Source organism: Alligator sinensis, unplaced genomic scaffold (genome assembly GCF_000455745.1).
Source record: "Alligator sinensis unplaced genomic scaffold, ASM45574v1 scaffold301_1, whole genome shotgun sequence".
Taxonomy (NCBI): domain Eukaryota; kingdom Metazoa; phylum Chordata; order Crocodylia; family Alligatoridae; genus Alligator; species Alligator sinensis.
In genome coordinates this window covers 1,827,099-1,848,793 of record NW_005842035.1, presented here as the reverse complement: position 1 = coordinate 1,848,793, position 21,695 = coordinate 1,827,099, and the positions used below count along the sequence as shown (strand labels likewise).

The following is a 21,695-nucleotide window of genomic DNA, read 5'->3' as shown; positions in this document are numbered from 1 at the left end:
GCAGCCCCAGGAGGGCTGCAAGCAGCTGCAGGTGCCACAGGGGCAGCCTTGTGCTCCCACTGGGGCTTCCAGCTGGGGGGAGCAGGGCCCTTGTTGTTGGAGCCTGCCAGGCTTCCCCTGGGTCCTTCTGCCCTTAGTTCTTGTCATTTTTGACAGGAACCAAGGGCAGAGAAGTATTAATTTTCTACATTTTTAGGGGCTCTGCGGGCCCAATAGAATGGTCTCAAATGGCCATATTTTGCCCACCCCTGCTACAACCAACACCCCCTTAATACCGGTACTGTATAGCTGGTTTCTCCTCAAGTAGAGGAACAAGCTATACTAGTACGAGCAATTTCATGCTGGCAGAGGTGTGGAGGCATGCAGGGAACAAAAGGTATTCTAATATAATAAAAGGCTCAGTCTGCATGTCTGTCTGTCCCTAACACTTTTGCCCAACTGCGCATGCACCGATTGGCTGCGCGGGCCAGGCATGGGGCCAGCTGCGTTAAAACGGGAGCCCCTCCATCGTAGTGGGGTCGCACCTGAAAGGGGGGGAGGGGTCAGACCCAAATTGGGGAGGAAGGGGGGGAAGGACACAAGTTCCTGTGTGTTACTATCCCCAGACCTGACTACTGAAATGAGAAAAGCTTGTACGAATCTAGATTTAGAATAGGCACTAGTGAGGCCTCACCTGGAGCACTGTGCCCAGTTTTGGACCCCACATGTCAAAAAAAAGATGTGGGCAGGTTGGAGAGAGTCCAGTGGAGACTGATAAAAAATGATCAGAGGCCTGGGAAGCCTCGCTAATGAGGAACGGTTGAAGAAAATAAGTTACGTAGCCTGGAGAAGAGAAGACTGAAGGAAGAGGATTTGACAACGGCCTCCAAATCCCTGAAGGGCAATTACAGAGAGGATGGAGATGGGTTTTCTCTCTGGCCATAGGGGACAAGACTAGGAGAAATGCAACAAATTTAGGGTGGAGATTAGGAGGAACTTTCTGGCCATGAGGGTGGTCAACCACTGGAACAGGTTTCCTAGAGAAACAGTGGCATCTCCATCCCTGGAAATTTTCAAGAGCTAGTTGGACAGATGCTTGGCCAGGATGGTTTAGTGAGAGATGGGCAGAGGGATGGACTAGAAGACATCCTGAGGTCCCTTCTGGCCCTACTTGCCTACAATCCTCTGATTACTTTTTGCAATTTTTTTTTCCAGACCATCTGGTTTGGTCAAAGATAACAGACTGGCCACTGACATTTGTTCAAGCTCAGTTTCTGGTTTTAACCCAGTGCAAAATTGCAGGCACTAAGGAATGTTTTAAAGCTGAACCATTCCTATTTTAATATTTTTTAATCCTCAAGAAGGCGTTTCTCCCACCATTGAGGGCACATTTGTTTTTAAGAACAAAGGGTCACTTTCGAGAGAAATGACAAAGGCAAATAAAGAGAAAATTGCTCAAAAGGTGAAAGAACAAACAAAACCCTTTTAACCTTTTCCACGCAAGAATTAACAATTGGGCTTGCTTCTCCTAATGTTTCCCCTTCCTGATTAAGGCACCAAGAACACATCCAGTATAGATCACAGCAGGATGGTACTCAGACCCCTATGCAACTACCCACATAAAGGTGCAATCTGCCTTTTGCAAAAAGACAGGTCACAAGGGCTGCAGAAAACAGACTTCCCCCGCGGGGGGGTTTGAGGGAGCAAAGCTAATGTCTGGAATTTTTTTCTTTTTAATTTGGCAATTTAGGGCTGTTTTCAAGTGTCAGGATTATCTATGAAATACAAAGCCAGGAAAATCATTTACAGATCCAGCTCACCGACATGTGCTTTCTAGTATGAAATCAGCATAACCCATACACACATCTCTGTTGCATAATTTAAGAACAAAGTTTAAAGCTAATTAATAAAGACATTTTTATAATGCACAGAAGAGATTCTTTTCTCCCTAGTGATTGGCAGATTAGACTCTACTCCAACTACCACATAAAGTATGTGGTAAGGAAAGGCTGCGTGAATAAGGATGATTTCGTATGGAGAGGACATGACTAAGAGACACGGGACAGGAGTTGATAACAATCTTCAGTTACCTAAAAGGTGGTTATAAAGAGGATGAAGTTAAGACTGTTCTCTGCAGCTGCAGGGGACAGCACTAAGAGTAACAGTGTAAATAGGTATAAGGGACATTTAGGCTGAGATTAGGAAGAATTGGTTCATCACTGGAACAAACTGCCTAGAGAGATTGTGGACTCTCCATCATTGTAAGAGGTTAGACAGACACTTGGCAGGGAAGATCCTGCCTTAAGCAAAGGGTTGGACTAGATGTGACCTCCTGAGGTCTTTTCCAGCCCTACTTTTCTAAGATCTAATAAAAAGAGTTACCTCTTTCAGTGCGTATTTTCAGCAGACAACGTCTCGGGTTCAAACTCTGTCTGCCCAGGCAGGTTTGCTTTATTTATAGGTTTCCACCCTACAATTCACGCATTTGAAGTGTTTGCAAAGATGATTTGCTCTGATGCAGCAGTCCCCAACCCATAGCTTACAGGCAATACACTCCCTGCAGGATCATCCAACACTACTTGCAGTCACAAAAAGTGTTGCTTTCACCAACTCAGCTGGTCTGATAAAAGATAATCACATTTATCCAAAGAACCTGCCTTTCAATGAGACAGCAAAATATGATGCTGTCCAGAGTGTTACTTGCTCAGCGTTGTAGCCTACAGACCAGCTAACATGGGGGCTAACTGCTGTGATGCAAAAGAAAAAAAAACCCACTGATCAGGCAAGCAAGGCAAGCTCCACTCCCCAAGCTGAGCAAAAAACAAAGGAGGAAGTAAAAGTGGGCATAAAAGTAACAATTCTATAAATTCTTACTAGCCTGAAAAAGCAACAGGGTCTTAGTAGTGCAGGAAATTAATTTAAAAACAGATCTGTGGTTGTTGCTATGCTTTAAAGAGACTGGCAAGGCAGAATACCCAGAAAGTATAAACAGTTTAAATGCTGTTTTCCAACAGCTCCAATAAATATTTTATAAACCACTTGGTTAGAATGGAGGGTTAACATATAAACAGCAGTAATGAGATAAGATTTGTAGCCCATGAGCATCAGTGGAGAGAGCCGGGCAGAGGAGAGGACACAGACACACTGCAGTAAAGTAAACAGGCCGCTCTAATCCTTCAACTCGCTGTTTCATCACATTGCTTTCTGTGCTGCCCTGCAATCCCCACTGACCTCCCAGACTTCTCGGGTTGATTCGTGCCCCCCTGCTGCTTTATAATAACACTTTAAAGATGTCCATAAAAAAATTGTGCTTTAAAAAAAACCCCAAAGCTGTGCAATTCAAACCTTTTAACTTCCGTGTTATATTTAACTTTACACAGTGTGTATCCCCTTAATTCGACACAATGTGTACCCCCTTGGGGGGTGGGAAATGTAGTTAATAAGCTCCCCCCCCATCGCTGCGAGCCAACAAGCTAGCAAGGAGCATGTTGAACAGCCCAGCTTGCCAGCAGACCTCCAACTTGTGCTCGGGTAGGCTCACAGCTTGAGCTACAACTAACGGGGCTGCCACTGCTCCGCCCCTGAAATGACACCTGTGTCAGCAACAGCAATTCTTCCGCCGATCTGCTGAGCCCTGCGTTGCCATCATGAGGCCAGAGGTCTGATGTCAGGCAAAGCAAATGGAGCACTTAGCAGAAGGGCAGCCCCCGTCCAGTTCAACCCCCAATATACTGATGGGCTTACCGAGCACGGTAAGGTTAGCTTCCACGATGCAAAGGTGAAGACTTTCCCGAGGCCTTTCACCCCCCTTCCAATCAACCAACAGCCTTAGAGTCAAACGCTGAGAAAGCAATGCTGAATACCTTCAAATCAAGAGATGATCTGAAGTGAAGTGATCTGGGATGCAAACCTAAGAGGTACTGCAGTAAAACACTTGCTTTAATTGAAAAGAAAACTATAATTACTAGTAGCTTTCACACTTCTCTACCCTGAAGCCCCAGTGCACGGAGAAGGATCCCAGAGGTAAGTATTTTTCCTTCCACTACACAAACTCTGTTCTTCCATGTATCAGTGTCAAGGCTATCACTATATTTTTCCAAACTGGAGTGGGCATGCTCTCCCAATCTTTGGATAACCACTGTATTGTTTAAAGGTACTTAACTATTTACCTGCATTATTATCTAGGTACGGGTCCTCTCGCAATCGTATTCATGCTACAGCAAGGTTCTAGCACTCTTCAATGGCAAGAGCACATTTGCGAGCCAAGCAAGAATCAAGGCTATGGTTTAAGCACCACACTTCTTTGCATCAGAGGCGTTTTGTGCAGAAATAATTAAGGTGATTCCATCTGTCTGAATTTATGTTCAAATCTACTTCAAAGACAAAAATGCACTACAGACAAGAGAAAAGGGATTCAGAGAACCGTTCTGATCAGGTAGTTTGGCCTCCCTAGGAACATGCCATCGAATTACAATTCCTACAGCCAGCTTAATAACCTGTGGGTTAAACAAGAGCATCTTTTTTAGCCTGAATGGTGTCTTCTTTTGATTTAGAGATCTCAGGTGATGGACAACAAACTATAGCCTTTACGTCCTGGATTATAACAGCTTGTGTTAAGAAAGAAAGTGAGAAAGAAAGAAAAAAAGCTGTTAATCTCCTTGAGTTGAAGCCTCGCATATTGCTGCATTCACAAAAAAAAAGTCAGATTTTATTACATTTTTATTTTGTTTCACTAGGGAGCTCTCAGTGACTGCAGCAGAAAGGCCAAGCCCCAGTCAACTGTAAATATGTTCTCTGCCAGAAGTCAAGGGGAGCTACATGTACGTACGCAGAGGCAGTTAGCTCCTAAAGAATTATTTTCAAGGATGTTACATATATACATGTATAACATCCACCCCTTGCAGAAGCATGACATCCACTCGAACGATCAGCTTCACCACTGTTGCAATCTTAGAGGAAGTCAATTTACTCATAAACAGGCTCTTAAAGGACTGGAAAACAATTAGGGATGCTTGATACATAAAGTAATCTGAAAATGTGAATACACCACTACAGACAGACACTGATTAAATGTCAGTGTTTCCCTATGCTCAATAAATCCTTTTGGTATCATCTGAACACTTCACTCCCAAGTTGTTTCAGATGCAGTACTTTAACGTGGTGTTTGTTGAGGAGAGGGACAGGGGGCAAAATCTATCTTGTCTTCATTAAGATCATGCTGTGAGACCACTTCCCCGGACTGCCTGCAGCCCACAGGGAAGAGATACTTAAGTAGCCTGATGAGAAACTCTGATGGAACTAGCAGCAATATTTCCCCTGCCAGGGTAGTATGACTTCCCTAGGGAAAATGTGGATCTTATTAAACAAATCCACCCTTTCACTTTGATCCTGTCTCCACGACTTCCTTGCTGGAACCAACTGCAGAGGGTTCAACATCTCTTTTTCTTATGGGAAGCCTTGACCACACAACAGCCCTAAAGATGAAACGTATCATTTGGGCTGGGGGGGCTTGAGCCACTGTATTCAGAGATTAGGTTTAATAAAGCTGTGAGAACTTGTCAAGTTCAAGAGAAGACACTTCCCATTAAGGAATAACTTGCATGAGAGCAGTAACACCCGGCTGCATGTGAAACATCTAGCGACCGTCAGGCCATTGACTCTTGCTAGTAGCGGATACCTACTCTTCATTGGCTCTCCCAGGCAAACACATCCACAATTACCCTTCAAATGGCACTCTTACGTCCTTGAACTGTTTCGGCCTTGAGCTTGCCTGGGTTTAGGAGATGGCTCATCTGCCTTCAAGCATCTGCAAGTTACTCTGAAGGCCACAGAGGTAGCTTAGTAGAAAGCTGAAGGCTTCCTTTAAGCGAAAGGCAATTGGCAAAGCAATGCAAGTTGACCCTTCGCATACTAAAAAGCTACCAAACAAGGGGGCTTCACACTACTGGGGTTTAAAATGAGCCTTTTGCTTCCAGCTTCCACAGATGACGAGCAAAGGATGAGGCTAGCGGTGCCCTTCAGACAGCCACATCCTCACTTGGCAACCACTGGGCAATGAAGAGCTTCTACTTCCCAAGAAAGCAACCACACACCTGGAAGGGCAGAAGTGCTACAACCTGGCAGAGGGGTCTGATCACTGCGCAAAACCACCTGAAATGTAACTTTGCTCCGTTACTATTTCTTCTCCACCTAGCCAGCATGGAGGCACTCTGCAGCAGCCAAGCCCCAGGTACCACTCTGCATGAAGCCCAGGTCAGAGCCTGACCTCCACCCCACAAACCAATACGGCATGCACTCTCTGCAGGCAACATACTCCTCTCCAGTCAGCAGGGTGTAGCTCGCAAATCTGCATTTCTGCCAGGGTTCAGCAGCTGTGTCTTTCAGAAGTGCTCAGTGCCCAAGAACTGTGGCATTGATGGGAGCTTCAGAGAGCAAAGCCCTGCTCTGAAAGGCACAGGCTGTAGCGTGTTAATAACTGCTCTTTACTACCACACAAGAAGGCCTAGGTCTTCAGTTCTCCAAGGCTGATGGGTGTATTTGCTGTGGTTACGCATCCACATGTGAATCTCTTATCCCACTAGACTGGCAGTAAAGAGATAAAAGCCGCGTGTCCTGGTAACCTTGTATTTAGGGCTCCTCACCCTCATGTGGGTTGGACAGTTTGGATGAAGGCAGGAGCCAAGGAAAGTCTGCAGTAAGGATCAAGGAGAAGAGAGGAAGTTTGGGATTACCAGCTCCCTTGGGGGGATTTCAGCCTGCACATGATCTGCAGCTTTGTTTCAAGAGGCACTTAATACATGCCACGTGGGAGGTCCCATCTCTCCCGATCATTCGGAAGTGCCGTGGAGACAATGGGGCCACACGACGTTGAATTTGGGGAGAGGCAAAGGCAGAGAAGACAATCAGATTGGTATCCGGTGCTCCAGGGGGATGCCAGCACGTGGTGAATGGTTCAGATCAGAGCTCTGAAAGCCTTCAGGTCTGGCAGGAAACTATCAGTTCCCAATTATGTGCAGCGTGTGCCAAGAAGCAACACGACAATGAAATCAGAGAGCAAAAATGTTGTGTCAAAACCTGTTTGGGTGAAAGATCCCTGAAATATGGAAGGAGCGTGTGGAATCTTTACTCTGTATACAGACGCAGGGTCAACTAAACAGCCTCAGTTGGCTTTGAGCAGAACCTAGCTGCCTGGCTGGAGAAGATCGGGTTGTGCCCACGTACACGACAGAAGAGCAGCTCTTGGGAGACACCTGCTGCCCACACAGAGAAGCCCAGCTATTTATGAACCAGGCTAGTGAGGACTAACGAGTGCTGGAAATCTCAGTGCACAGGCCAAAGAACCGGAGCAGAGGATGAAGCAGGGGACACTTTTGTAACTGGTGACAGATGTTCAGTGGGGTTTTGGTAACCCAGCTTCTGAATATGCAGCTTTATCTACCTTTACGGGGCCCAAATTTCCAGAACATATAGTTTCGTTCTGTTAGTGGTGCTTGGTGGACAGCAGTCTGAAATGGAAAGCCTCCAGATGTGAACGCACACAATGACACCCATCTGTATGCTCCTCTCTCCTCCCTCCCCCTGCCATTCAACTCACTGATTTAACCACATTCTCCAAGTCCCTTCCTGGCTCCCCCAGTATTTTCAACAATAATTTCTGGCATTTTCTTACCAAGTTTTTCATAGCCTGGCCTCACCTTACCGATACACCCACACTCTGCTCATCAACAGCACTTGCCTCCATCAGCCAATTCCCTGATGAGCCCTTCTGGGCTTCCTCCCACAATGACCCTCACCAGTGGGACATACTCCTGGAAGCTACCAGTGCTTTCTTCCAAGATCCTTCTCAAAACTCTTCACCTCTTTCCTACAACACGCAACAAACACCAACAACCTAGAAGAGTTGCAAGACCTCCAAATGACCAGCTAAGGTCTGCATGTATCATCGTATATTTGTTACCCTGTACTTTACACCATACTTCCCCCTGGTCCCGTGATTATTTCTCTTCCTCCTTTCCTAACAGATGAAGAACTCTGAGGCTGGGACCAATGTTTGCAATACACCCTTTTACGGTCTATATCCATTAGCGCAATACAAACATATATGCATTTACACTTCTTCAGTAGCCAATAAGTACTGTTTTGCATAGGCCTTTTCACCTGAGCCTCTTGCAGCATTTAAGGCAAATATCACTGTTTCCATTTTAGAGATGGGGAGTGCAGACCAAGGGAAGTTAAGTTATGTATCCAAAGCCACAATGATTAAGTCAGGAGCCAGAACTGTGATATCTCCCGGTCAGAGCCAAGACAGAATGCTTTCATCCAGGGAACAGCCAGCACTACTTCCATGTTGGACCCTAGCTCCCTTGAACAGCCCATGCTGAAGCTGTGATTTTTAGAGGGTCTTTTTTTATTGTTGCTTATATCTTCTTTACCAAGACCAGGTCATTACTGTTAAGAAATAAGGCATGGCCCTCTCACTGGAAACCAGGCTTGCTGCCTCTAAAGGGCTGAGCAAATGAGCAGATGTGGGATTGGAACTGTATCCTGCCCTCCAGCAGGGCATTAGCAGTCTGCTACCAACCCAGCTCACAGGTCATCGTGTATCATTTCAAGCAGGACTTTAATCCCTGCTTACAATCCTCTATCCCTGCCTGCATTTCTGCAACCAGCAAGGCATCTGCAAAGAGCACAATAGAGCAGGGGCAGGCGATTATTTGGGGCAGAGGGACACTTACTGAGTTTTGGCAAGCCAGTAAGGGCTGCATGACAGGCAGCCAGGGGCAGATAAATATTAATTTTCTAAATTTTTAAGGGGCTCCATGGCCCGGATAGAATGGCCTGGCGGGCCACATTCGGCCCCCAGGCTGCAGTTTGCCCACCCCTGCAACAGAGAGTTACCAGCTGGTATTGAGGGCACCGTGCAATGGAAGAGCAGATCTTTGCATTGAAACATGAAGCCCACAAACCAGAGTAGGGGCAGCTAACCCGATCTAGTCTCTTCTGGCTTCTGATCAAAACTCATGGAACAAGGGGAATACTTGGCCTTTTCAGGAAATGACCCTCTGGGGGTCATAGCACAGCAGGGAACAAAGCAGCAAGCCTTTCACATTGCTGTTTAGCAACGACCTCTGCTGTCCACAGAGGAACAGCTCTACTGAGCCAGGGAGGCGGCTCTCACAGCGCAGTAACAACAAGGAATCCTAGGCAACTTGCATCAAGTCACTTCACCGAGCAGCACCTGTTTCACTTCCAGAAATAGCGTTAAATATCCGTACCCGACAGAGAGCCAGTCTAAATTCAATATGCCTTGGGACTGTCAGACAAGGAACACCTTCTGAGAGAAGCAAAGGCTTAGCAATGAAAGCCTTGTCGTGACCCATCACCAAGAACATTCCAAGACCTCAGTTTTGACTTGGATGCCCAAAGGCAAGACAGAGGTGTTCAGATTATACACTCAGGAAGAGCTATCCATAAGGGATCTCTCCAAGTCTAAAATTTGGGCTTCCCTCCATCCCCACATGCCACTCATGGCCTCACCACCACCTCTATTTACCTCATGGCCCTCCCCTCTCCTCCTCCTCTTCATCACTCAGCTCAGAAACTTCCACTTGATCACTAAAATGATCCCGGCCATTCACCACATCTTCCTAGCTCTCCCCCTTGAGCTCTTGGGCCTCACAAGAACCTGGACCCCCACGTGGACATGTACAGCCATCCTCCCAACACATGAATGAAAGTTTCAGCCCCAGAGAACTAGTTTCTACCTCCCCAATTCATTAAGCACACTTTACCTGAGGTGTTGTAAAGTGCAACATCAACAACTGCAGCAAGAGGAACGTTACTTTAAAGAAGAGAGCCAGACTGTTTGCTCCGACTGAGTCCACAGTACATTGCATGCATCAAAGATTTCTACATGAAAACTCACGTCCTGTTTGGCATGAATCCATGGAACCAAAAGATTTATATACATGTGCGCGCGCATGTGTAGGTCATTTAAATAAAACCTTAATTTTAATACCCTACCTGAAGAGTTAGTTCTAGAGAAGTAACCACTTCCAGTAACATTTTAGACAGCAATTAGGCAGATGTATTTGTCTTGGAAGTGCTGTCTAAGGAGGGCTGGCAAGAGAGTGCACATTCAATTTTTAATTAGCTCTCAATCCTGCAAAAGGAACAGGGAATCTAAGTTTTCCAACTCCGTCTCACTGTATTTAGGCAACTGAGCCATTTGTCTGGAAACCTACTGAAAGGCTCATTAAGCTGTCTGCCAAGGATTTATTTGCAAAGGCCGGAGCCACAAATGGCTGCATTTGCTTAACCAAAAAAGTACCTTAAGTGACATGTAATGAGCAAAACTGCTGTTCAAGTGTTATCTAGCCATTCACTAGATGTAGGCAGACACTTCCCCTAAATCATGCTTCCTCTAACAAGACATCACTCACTTAATCCCACTTGGCAACTTGATGCGGAAAAAATCTCACGAAGAGTTTAATTAAAGACTCAGAAGTTTTACATACTAGAGCCCCTCAGGAACTTGTTTCCTCACACACAGGTCATTGGGGTAACGTATGTGACATGCAGTGGTTTTTTGTGAGGTGCCGAGAAATTCTCCAGGTACTTAGATTTAAAGCAACTGTAGCTTTCATCTGAAGTGCACGACTGCTCTCCCCGCTCTCAAAGAACAGCAGAAACAAAGCTACCACGACGCAGCCCAAAAGAAATGGTGTCACGCTGATATCAAACATTTTGCTATAAAAGTACGTTCTGAAATGCATAAACACCAATCCAGAGCGTGGTTCAGCTTCACATGCTGTTTCTCAGAGAAACACTTCCACTGTCCACAGCACAATTCAAGGCCACGCTTTTTTTGTTTTGTTTTTCAATCCGTTTCTCTCTCATCCCAGATACATACCAATATGCCCAATGATCCATGGAATTGCACACAATGAAACTGCACCCAGGAGATGATTTCTATGACTGACTCAGATTGTACTTTCCCTTTACCTTCCCAGCTTCCACAAAGTTAGTAACTGATACACAGTTAGTGAGCTGGATGAAGCATGAGACTTTTCTAAAAGCCTCACGGACAAATCTAACTGAAGACTGCAGAGGTGGAGTGAGAAACTGTACCTGAACAGAATGAAACCAAGTGACTCGACTGCAGCCCGTCTCACATCATCATTGACATCACTCACCTGTTAAAGAGGAAACAAGATGTTAGGAGAATGGTCTAACTACTATGAAACACTTTGTCTCTAGTGCCCTGCAGATGATCGGGGCTACAGGACAAGAGAGAGCAAGAAAATTAAGTAATACTGAGGGATGTACTTCACCTTAGTGAAGTACAGGCCTGGAGACACAGACTCCCATTCACATTTCATGAAGTGTTTTAAATGCCATTCTTTCAGATCACAGATCAAAGAGCTCTGAGGCTTAAAGCTTTAAACGTTATTGTTTTTCTGCCCAGCACAATAAACTGTTGAGAGTTATTTGGAGTTGGGAAACATTTATTCCCAGCGAAGAACTACTTTGGGACCATGTTTTGCTTTTAAATACTAAATTAACATACTAGCAAGCTAAATTAACTTCCTCCTTTAGCTGAAGTCTCTTTAGCTTTGTATTTGCAGATCCTGTGACTTCTAATCCTACTATTTTCATGAAGAAGGAAGAGAAAACAGCCTCTCATCCTTTTAAATCATTGCTTCTGATTAGAGCACTGACACTGCCAATGAAAAGTCCTGTCAATGTGCTGGGTGGGTTGAGCACTAGCCTGGCTACCCCATGCAGCTCGCAGTACTTACAGCTACGTGAAGCAGACGTCTGATAGCCTTGTTGTTCCCTGAGCCACAGTAAGCCATAGCTACAGTGTACATTCCTGAGCGTCGGAGGATTGGATCCTAGAAGAGAGAGAGCATACTTCAACGAAGGTTTCTACAGGTACAGCGAAGTCATGAGAGCTCAGTCTCCAAGTCCATTCAATTCCTGGAGTATGGAGATTCCAACAAACAGCAGAGCTGCAACACTTGCTCATTAGCAACGAGAAGGCACAGAACAGCTGTCTGATGGAAACATCATCTGATTACAAGCACCTCACTAGGATCCGCACTCTCATGACCTAAAGGAGACAGGCCCCAGAAGCTGTGATGCACCAGAACAGCTGCACTGACCACCGTCACACCACTCAGAGGTTGGTGTTTCCAGCTATTTGTAAGAACATTTTGACAAGGGCATAAATAAACATTTCAGCAGGGCACGGGAAGTTCTGCAATGCAACACCGACGTCAAAATGCAACCGCTCACCTTATCTCTGCAGAGACTCTCTATGAGGGCGTCTGCCTCCTCCATCCTCCCATACATCACCAACGCAATTCCAACAGCAAGGCCCCGCAAGATCTTCTCATGCTGTGTTTCCTGTGCATAGCCAACCATGTCCTCGATGGCCTGAGCATTTTTAGACCCCAGCATAACAAGACCCAATGCCAGGCCTGCTGCCTCACCTGTGCGGCAGGACAGAAAAGCAGAAACATATGCTTAGCTCGCAATACAGGCTTAATCCTTAATCAGTACCACACCCAGGGGTTCCTTGTACTGCCGAGATACATACACAGCTGTGTCCAGGAGACCTGTGGCTCATCTCCCATGAGCGAGGTGGAAGATGAAAACTGCTAAGCATATCTATGCTGCTTCCAGAGTACCACAAGCAGAAGCCTCTAACAAGCAAGCACCATAATAACAATCACCCAACAAGGAATAAAGTGGTGTTTAAACAGGGTCTTTCTTTGACCAAATCACTGTGTAAAGGAGCCAGATTTATAACTTCAGCTGCAGGCAACCCACAGGAGTTAAGCTGTGGCCCCCCAGACTCCCCAGGCTGGGTGTCCCTCCCCCCACTGCTCTCCTGCTATTGCTGCTGGCGTCTCTGGCTCTCCCTCCCTCCTCCAGTTTCTGCCCCTGGAATCCTGTGGCCAGGCAGCTTAGGGGAGCCCAGGGTGCCAGCACAGTGTAATGGAGGGGAAGGGCAGAGGGAAGCGAGGGGGCCTGTACAGCCTGTAGCCACTCAGAAACTGTCTTAGGCCAACAGAGGTCTAGATCATCACACACTGCTCTTCTGTGAATTGTGGCCAATGCAACAATGGTCTCCATCTAACCTCCTGGAGCCAGAAAGATCAGCGTGACATGTGGCTTTTGAGGAGAAAGAGGGTAAGCCAGTTTAAAATACAAGTATTGGGGGGCACAGTTCTCCAAAGCCCCTGGCAGACCTTACACTTACGATGTGATTAGTCAGTTAATCACATCTTAAGCAGTCACCCGGCCACACGTTGATGCAATTAACAGTACAACAAAAGACACAATAAGCCACTAACTATAAAACGCATGATAATTTTGTGGCTGGTTCCCATCACGCCTTAAGCTGAACACATGGCCGGTGCGCTCCTGGGGTTGGAAGCAGACCAAAGCCCTTGAAGGTTCCAGTATGCTATGGGCACTCCCACTCACAGGAGCACCAGGTGCTTGGACTGGCACAGGGGGAGTTCAGGATCATGATCCTAGGCTACCCTTGTACCAGCAGTAGGATACGACTGGGATCTGACCCCCCAATCCCACCTCTTACCATGCATATGTAACATGGCCAGAAGCACGATAGTTAGGATTGGGGATCAGATCCCATCATGCCTTTAATTGAACATGTCAGCAGCCTGAGCACCATGAGCAAAGCAAGGAATACCAGGTCACTGAATCACAGCAGCTGCAATTTTATACCAAGCCATGTACAGCAGCCAGCTCAGCAGCACCCCAATCCTGATACGGCTTTAACACAATATAAAAGATCCTTGTAGGTCATAAAAAGGTCAAAGACAACCTAGAAATACTCTATAACTACTCAGATCTATACCCTGTGAGTAAGGCCACATAGTTAGTTGCTTTAAAAGTGTCTTGCTTACCTGTCACTGCGTCATCTTGGTAGAGGTTTGTTTTCAGCAGATCATACACATCTTGGCGGGCAGTGCCCATGGCAGCTAACCCTAGCCCCAAGCTACCACCATGCCGGACAATCTACAAAGAATGACAATTTTCATTCCTATTAATGCACATATTATAGCGCACAGACATGTACATCGGGTGAAGACGCCAGCACTTTAAGCTGACAACATTTAGTGTACAAACCTGCCCCCCCCCACCTTAAAATGGGCCTGCTTTTTTGTGAAACCCACTTCTATTTTTCTGTACGCTCCCAAGCTATCTCTGATCAAGAAGGCAGAAGCTACGTTCTAGAAAGTCAGTTCATGGACCCATCCCATAAGAGGTAGTACAACCCCATGCAAAGCACTACAGATTTTCTAATAGAGTCTTTTGTCTCTTGCCAGAGATTTATCTACACAGGACCACAAATGTACATACCAAAGTCAACAGGCAGAATATACTGCATAACAGAGACCTGGGCTGGAAGCTTATACAGGTATTTAACTCATGTGACATTGACTGCCTTGGCAGACTGGATCAAGAATCCAGAGCCACCCACCCTTCATGGAAACATGTGCCAGAGTTGCAGCAGAGTCTGTCGATCCTGGATCGACCTCATCAGCCACCTTAGGAACCACAAGTAAGACAATCAGCCTCGACTGCAAGGGATTGCCAAGAAATCTCAATGTCTTGATCTGAAGGACAGGAGGAAGCAACATTAGTTTAATACAAAGCACTAAACTGAGCACGCTCTTTGCAGCTAGAATGATTTGTAGAACCCAAGAGAAACTCGGGGCATGCCCCAGAAGAGAGGGTGGGAGGATGCCGGACAACCATTAATTAGGAAGCTACTCCAAGAATAAGGAGCCTGTGAACAAATCCAGGTTTGAAGAAGCCCATGAGCGAATCCTGAATGAAGTACTGATTACATATAACAGACAAACCCTGCAACTGGGAACCGGTATATAACTAATGTCACTGGGTTGATCTAAAAATCAGTCAAACTTCAAACTGATTCACCTCTTACCCATAGCCACATAACACTGGTATAACTCTGCTAGACCACAATGATGTCCATGAAGCCATGAGACCTATAGTAGCTGCTATTGACAACAAGTATAATTAAGGCTGAAATACAAATTCACAACTCCTTCCTCAAATTCCACTTCTTTCTTTTTTTTAAATAAAATTGTCTCTTCAGGGCCAAATCAGTTCCGAAATAAATTTCAAATTTCGACTGAGCAGAACTCAATCGTTCAGGTCTGTGAGACACTACTACCAGCAGACTTAGTCTGGTGCTTCAGATACTCCCAAATCCATGCCAGTCATCCTGTGTGCAAGTCCCAAGCCCAGAGGCCTCAGGATTCAGATACCTCCCACTCTCAGTTGCTCACTTCCCACTTGCGTTGGGAACATGAAGGATGTTGAAAATAAGCGCTGCATTGAAGGGGACCATCAAGGTGTATAAGCAGCGCGCCATGCAGCTTGCTGTAAGCCACTGTGTTACTTATTGCTTTTATGCTATTTGTAATCCTCGTTCACTGTCTTGGGTCAGATCTACAGCGAGTTCAGAGGCCTGTTTTTGCAAAGCATTTAGTGCACTCCTGGACACTCAGAACAGAACAAGTTAAACCTTATACGTACATCATTGCTGGCATTCTTCAGCTGGTTCAGCAAATAGTCGATGATATCGCCCCCGTGATTAGCATGAATGAGACCCAAAGCGTAGAGGCCTCCACCCTCCTGATAGGCTGACCCCGGAGAGGTGTCCTTGGGCAGGTAAGTAGCCATTAACTGTAGTGCTTCCTTCTCGTGACCCTGCAAGTTCATTGACCAACAGGGTATAGAGAAAGGAGAAAAAATAAGAAAAAAGGGAAAAGTATGCTGAGTTATAAAGATGTTTGTCAGGAGTAAACATCTGCTCAATCCATCATTCCCCATAGTGTGATGCAGTACTGGCCTTCCCCAACACCGGCACACGCAGTGTTCCTGCTATTATCACTTTTGCAGTTTGTTCACAAAAAGGCACAAGTACAAAAGAGTCACTCAATCAATCTGCATAGCAAACAAATCATAGAAAATAAGTGTTGGAAGGGATGTTGGGAGCTCACATCTAGTCCAACCCCCTGCACAAAGCAGGACCAGCCCCAACTACATCATCCCAGCCAAGGCTTTGTCTATCCAGGTCTTAAAAATATCAAAGGATGGAGACTCCACAACCTCTGGGCATCCCATTCCAGTGCCTTACTACCCTCCTAATGAGAAAGATTTTTCCAACATCTAACTTCAACTTCCCTTGCTGCAACTTGAACCCATTGCTCCTTGTTCTGTCATCTGCCCCCTCTGAGAACAGTCCAGCTCTTTTGATCCCTGCTCTGGAGAGTAGAAGGTTGCTAATTAAATCCCCATTCAGTCTTCTCTTCTCCAGACTGGACCAAGACTCATATTTGGCTCAACAATCAGGCTGCTTTATTAAAGAAGTGGGTACAAAAACTACAAAGCTTCCTGCTCTTCTTTAACCTACTATCCCTGCACTGAATCTGAAAGATCCAAGGTGGAATGGAGACACCCACGAGCCTGCCATGTGCCCCGACAAGGACCTGGTCCTGTTACCAGCTTTGATTCCTAACCAAGTTTTAAATCAAGCTGTGCAAACACATAGGTGGGCAAACCACATATGCAGGCAACCTCATAATGACTGCATTCAACCCTGGTGAAGAGCTGGAGTATGAATAGGACCTTAAAAAGTTACCCAGAATCAACCCCTCCATCCCCAGAGAAAACAACTTTAGTGACAGCAAGGGAAGAGTTTTTACTACATGAAGAAGTACAAATGCAACGTTACCTTATGTATGACCCCCAGGCTTGCGGTAGCAGTAAACTTTGCCCAGTTAGTGGCTCTGGCCAGCCACTCCAAATTATCTCTGGAATGAGAAAAAGCCTAGGTTTCAGTACAGTTTTTACCCCTGGTGATATATGTCAGCAGCGAGGATTGCTTTCAAAACAGCAGGCAGCTGTGGGAGACAGGGAGATGGAGACCTCTCGTGCTCTGCACTTGCCCTTCACCAGCTCTGAATTTTGGCTCAACACCAGCAATCACACAAGTAAGCAGCTCTCATTTCACAACAACGCAGACCTAGGTCAGCCTGTCTTCATGCTTCAAAGACCCTGCTGTGGGCTTGAGCAATGCTTTTTTTCTGAAAGAGAGAACTGGAAGCTGTTCCTAGCTTGGCTGGGGGGGGGAGCAACTGGTTCATATAAATGGTCCCTTTCATCACTTCTTCCTGTTAATTCAGCCCCCAGCGTGGATCTGCACAAGTTCAAAGCTTGCCAAAACGCCACCCTTGACTGATCAGAACACAGGGGCTATCCGAATCAATCAGGCTCGTAATCCATCCAGCCCAGCACCATCTTCACTGGCACCAAATGCCAAGGGAAGTGCAAAAAAAATCCTGTAATAGTCTGCTGTGGAACATTCTGCCCCCACCACCAGCATGGTTTCACGCTGGTCTCCAACAGTTAGGGTTAGCTTGAGCCCCATAGCTCCTGGTTTAATATCATCCCTTCCAAAAATCTATCATAGCTGATTATGAGAATTCTAGATATTCTCGCTATCCCAAGATAACAATCCAACACCTTATCTAAACTCTTGACCTCAACAACTGCCAGGGGAAACATGTTTCACAGTCAAAGTTCATGCTAAGGGCAAAAAAACATTTCCTTTCATAGAACTAAATTTTCCACCTTTTAATTTAATTCTACATCCGCTTTTTCTTGAGTTGGGAAATTTTGGCTCAATCTTCATTTGGCCCCTGCTACACATTAAATATACTACGCAATTAACTGGCAAACTGCACAATAAATTTAGATTGGCCACACATGCAAAGTAATTATTACACCATAAAAATAAGTGTCAAGCTGTAAAGAGAGCCAACCAGCTACAAAGTTAGTGCTAGAAAATGTATAACAACCCTATAGCTGGTTTCTATGCAGCTTTGGGCCCTTCTCTATACTATTCATCTTATTTACTTTCATCACGCTCGCTCTCGTCTCCTTTCTAGGGGAAACAACTTGCTGTCTTCCCCTTCTCTCTTCATACAAGAGGCTTTTGTCATTCACTTGATCACCCTTATTCTCCTCTGCCCTTGCCTTTTGGAGGACTGGTGACATGTAAAGTATTCTAGTACCTCTCAAAGTTACCTGGATTTCTTTACAATGTATTTACCTAAGGAACTGGTCACTGGTTGTCCCACAGTGCATAAAGGAGTTTGCTATAACCGTTGCTGTGTGACACACGGAGTTCCGGACTGCATCCTGGAAGAGCAAAACAGACTGGTATCACCCAAGCAGCAAGAAACATGTACCCAGGTCTGCTCAATTCAGACTGCTTGGTGCCATACAGGTGATTGAGTACACGTGCACTGCTTTAGGCACACAGGTCTGCTTACTCGGCCTTGCCTCTACCAGAAAGATGGGTCACAACTAATTTGGGGTGTTTAAATTGCACAATAAATATCAAGCCTCTTCAGTCTTCAAGAGGAGGCTTGATAGTCACCTGGCTGGGGTCATCTGACCTCGGTCCTCTTTCCTGCCAGGGGCAGGGGGTCAGACATGATGATCCACTGTGGTCCCTTCTGACTACAATCTATGAATGACCTCACTCTAATGAGGATGCAGTGCTTGCTAAGGCACTCTGGCCTGATGTCAAACCCATTTCTTGTGCTCATGAGTCCTTTATATACATTTCTGCAGAATAAACTGAAGCAAAACAGCAGCATGAATGGAGAAAGATACCTTCTTTTAAATGCCCAGCAGTCCCAAGTCATTTATCCACTGCTTCTGGCAACTATTTCAAGCCTTCCCTGGAAGGAACCACAGAATCAGCACGAAGAGGCTCTATCAGCAGAGGGAAATTTCCCCAATGCATTTCAAAAACAGCATGCTGATGTATACTTGCTCTAAGCAGGTAAATGTCTCCTGCAGACTGCTGAGGATAGAGGGCATATTTAAGATCCAGACACAATCTCTCTTCTGGGGTTTATAATAATCACTAGGCTTAAGGTACAGCAGGGATAGGGCTTGCAGCAGCAAAGGCATTAGATGCCAGTTTGTCAGGATCTTAAGGGCTGCACTGACTTTGCACATAAAATTTAGCGCATGCAAATGCCTCACACTAGTAACTTCATAGTAAGACGTTGCTTGAGGACACTAACACATTCAGTCTATTTCTTGCCTTGCAATACTGCAACTCCTTGGTTTTGTTTTCCTCCTTCAGGTACGTGGAAAGGTGGCCTCTAGACACACCTCAGAAGTGCACTGGCCACATGGATGGGCTCATGGCCAGACAGTGAGACAAATCAGCCCTCATTGAGCAAGGAGATTTGATTTTTAGAATGAACATATTGGGACTGTTATACTAGACCAGCCATGAACAAGGATCCTTGGAAAGAGGGAATCCTCCCAGACACACTCAGGCTTTGCTAAAACCTAATGCTTCAAAAAGAGATTGTGGAAACGGATGCACACCAGAAAACTTTTGACAATCCCAGTAGCAGATGGCAATCTAAGGCCACTTACCTTTGTGTTTTTGAGAATCATGAGGTCAGTGTTGTTGTTTCGTATTAAAAACTGCAGGTGCAACTCAATAGCCATTTCACCACTTAAAATTTTAATCATTTTGGAGATCTGGTCCTTGGGCTCAGGGTTCTTCACGCACAAAGAAAAGAATTTAAAAAAGACAGGTCATAAGAATCCCTGCAGTTTTCCCATGAGAGTGCCAGCTCAAGTGCACAGTTAGAGCACCCTGTGCATGCTCAAGTGCAGTTACAGCTAGCCATTCAGAGACCAGCAGGTCTAGGGTTAAAAAGGCCATAAGATCCCCACAAGTCCTGGTCACTCTAATGAGAGTATTTCCAGGCATGAGGTAGGGAGAGTGAAGGGCAGAAGCTATAAGAACAATGCATCCCTTATGGTGGAAATAAATCATTCCAATCACACCTGCTTCTCTGATATTTGGTGCTTATCTGCTGCTTTGTTCGGTATCTTGCACCTAGTGAATGAGAAACCCTTCCACAAAAAGCAGTCATATATATGAACACTACACTTGTGTTTCCTTAGGGATTATAGTGAGGAAGGACTCCGCAACGATGCTTGAAATGTATGGCAATGCCATGGATGAGCAGTTGCAAGGTGACCATAACAGCTTGGGGATTGAGAGAGCACATCAGTTCAACAGAGATGTGTTGGAACCACGCTGCTGGGGTCTACAATGGCTGGGAAGGGCATGAATCAGTCTTAGGGCTTTTCGAACACCCGGCTAGTTGCCACTTTATCTTCATGCTCCCAATACTCTGCTGAACTAACCCGAGCCCTTTGATAACCCCTGAAATGTCAGTCTAAGCTTGGCACTCCTGCAGGGGGTGGAAAGCACATTAGGTCTCTTTGAAGTGACGTTACGTAAAAGACCTGCTGAGGTTAGTCTTTTAACTAATCTCCTTAGGTATTTCTTTTTGGCTTGCACTCCCAGCTAGGGCAATTAGAGCGCTAGAATGCTCCAGGTCACCAGGATCATTTCTGCATGCCTGCCCCTTGGCACCAGACATGGCATTCACCCAGCAGAAACTAATCCAAAATGCTCTCCCCTTTGGAGGACGCTGCCCACGGGTTTTCTGATGAGGTAACCGCTTTGTTTCTTTGCCCGAATCTGGATTCAAGCAAATATCTCTGCTTGCAATGAACTGAACAGAATTCCTCCCCTTCTAAAGATCTACAAGATTATGTCCACAATTCTCATGAGTTGTTTGCATGTGTACATCATAGGAGTGGTCACAGCCACGACTGGAGTTTTATCCCCTGCTCTGTTTAGCATTTTTGTCCCGATCATAAGAGTAATTGTTACATAGCTGCATGTTCTTACAGGGATACCTGTGAGCAAAACCCCAGTAACTTTAATCATGTTTCATTCACAGTTAAACTGACAAGGTTTGTGCTACATTCATCTCTCCTTCTTTTCCAGGATGGATTTATTTTTAATACTAACAGGGTGTGGCTACACGTTCATTAGTGCACCATAATTATGACACATTAAGTTTAGTAACTGTAATGAAAGGTACTAACTTAACATGCCGCAATCAGCGCTACTGCACATTAGCACAGTTGAACGGGTTTTTGGTGGTGATGTTAATGCACAATAGATTTATTCTACTGTGCATTAGAGCATTAGCACAGGTTTTGCCCACTGTGCTAATGTGCAGTAGAATTAGTCTTCTGCACATTAAGAATCTCATGTAGAAGCACCCAGAGTCCGAAATAAATCAAACAGATAAGCCAGCCACTCCAGCCCAGCTTCCCTCAGGTCTCTAAGAGCACATTTATACTCCCTCCAGGGGTGGGAGGGGCAGTGCTTTAATTAGAGTGGCTCCCAGAGTTGCTCTAATTAAAGCGCCACAACGTTTTGTGCATCAGTGTCCCCAAACTTAAAAATAGCGGCAGGGGTGCTTGAGCTAAAACTTGTTCAACAACTGCCCCTGCTGTCATTTCTAAGTCACGTACACGAGATGCAGGAGACTGCTGGAGTATGGCAATTGCCATGTTCCAGCAGATTCAATTAATCACATCTGCTCCGACGCACTGGAATTCCAGTGCGTCAGAGCAGCCGCTGCGCTCGTGTATAAGTGCCCTAACTGAGTTGTCTGCTGGCCTTTCAACCGACCTACAAATTTAAACACTGCCCAATTCCTGGCTTCAAACCCAAC

At 45.6% G+C, this 21,695-nt stretch overlaps 1 protein-coding gene across 1 annotated transcript in view; it reads right to left on the bottom strand.

Annotated features, from left to right (window-relative positions):
- The window catches only part of PSMD1 (proteasome 26S subunit, non-ATPase 1), a gene marked incomplete at its 5' end in the record, with an annotated part of 109,770 nt that overhangs the window by 81,204 nt on the left and 6,871 nt on the right, over positions 1–21,695 (bottom strand). The window contains 8 exons of the mRNA XM_025202757.1: positions 11,110–11,174; positions 11,781–11,876; positions 12,280–12,476; positions 13,923–14,034; positions 15,586–15,759; positions 16,787–16,865; positions 18,167–18,255; positions 19,519–19,647. Coding sequence (XP_025058542.1) covers positions 11,110–11,174; positions 11,781–11,876; positions 12,280–12,476; positions 13,923–14,034; positions 15,586–15,759; positions 16,787–16,865; positions 18,167–18,255; positions 19,519–19,647 — 941 coding nt within the window. The remainder of the gene's footprint in view (positions 1–11,109; positions 11,175–11,780; positions 11,877–12,279; positions 12,477–13,922; positions 14,035–15,585; positions 15,760–16,786; positions 16,866–18,166; positions 18,256–19,518; positions 19,648–21,695) is intronic.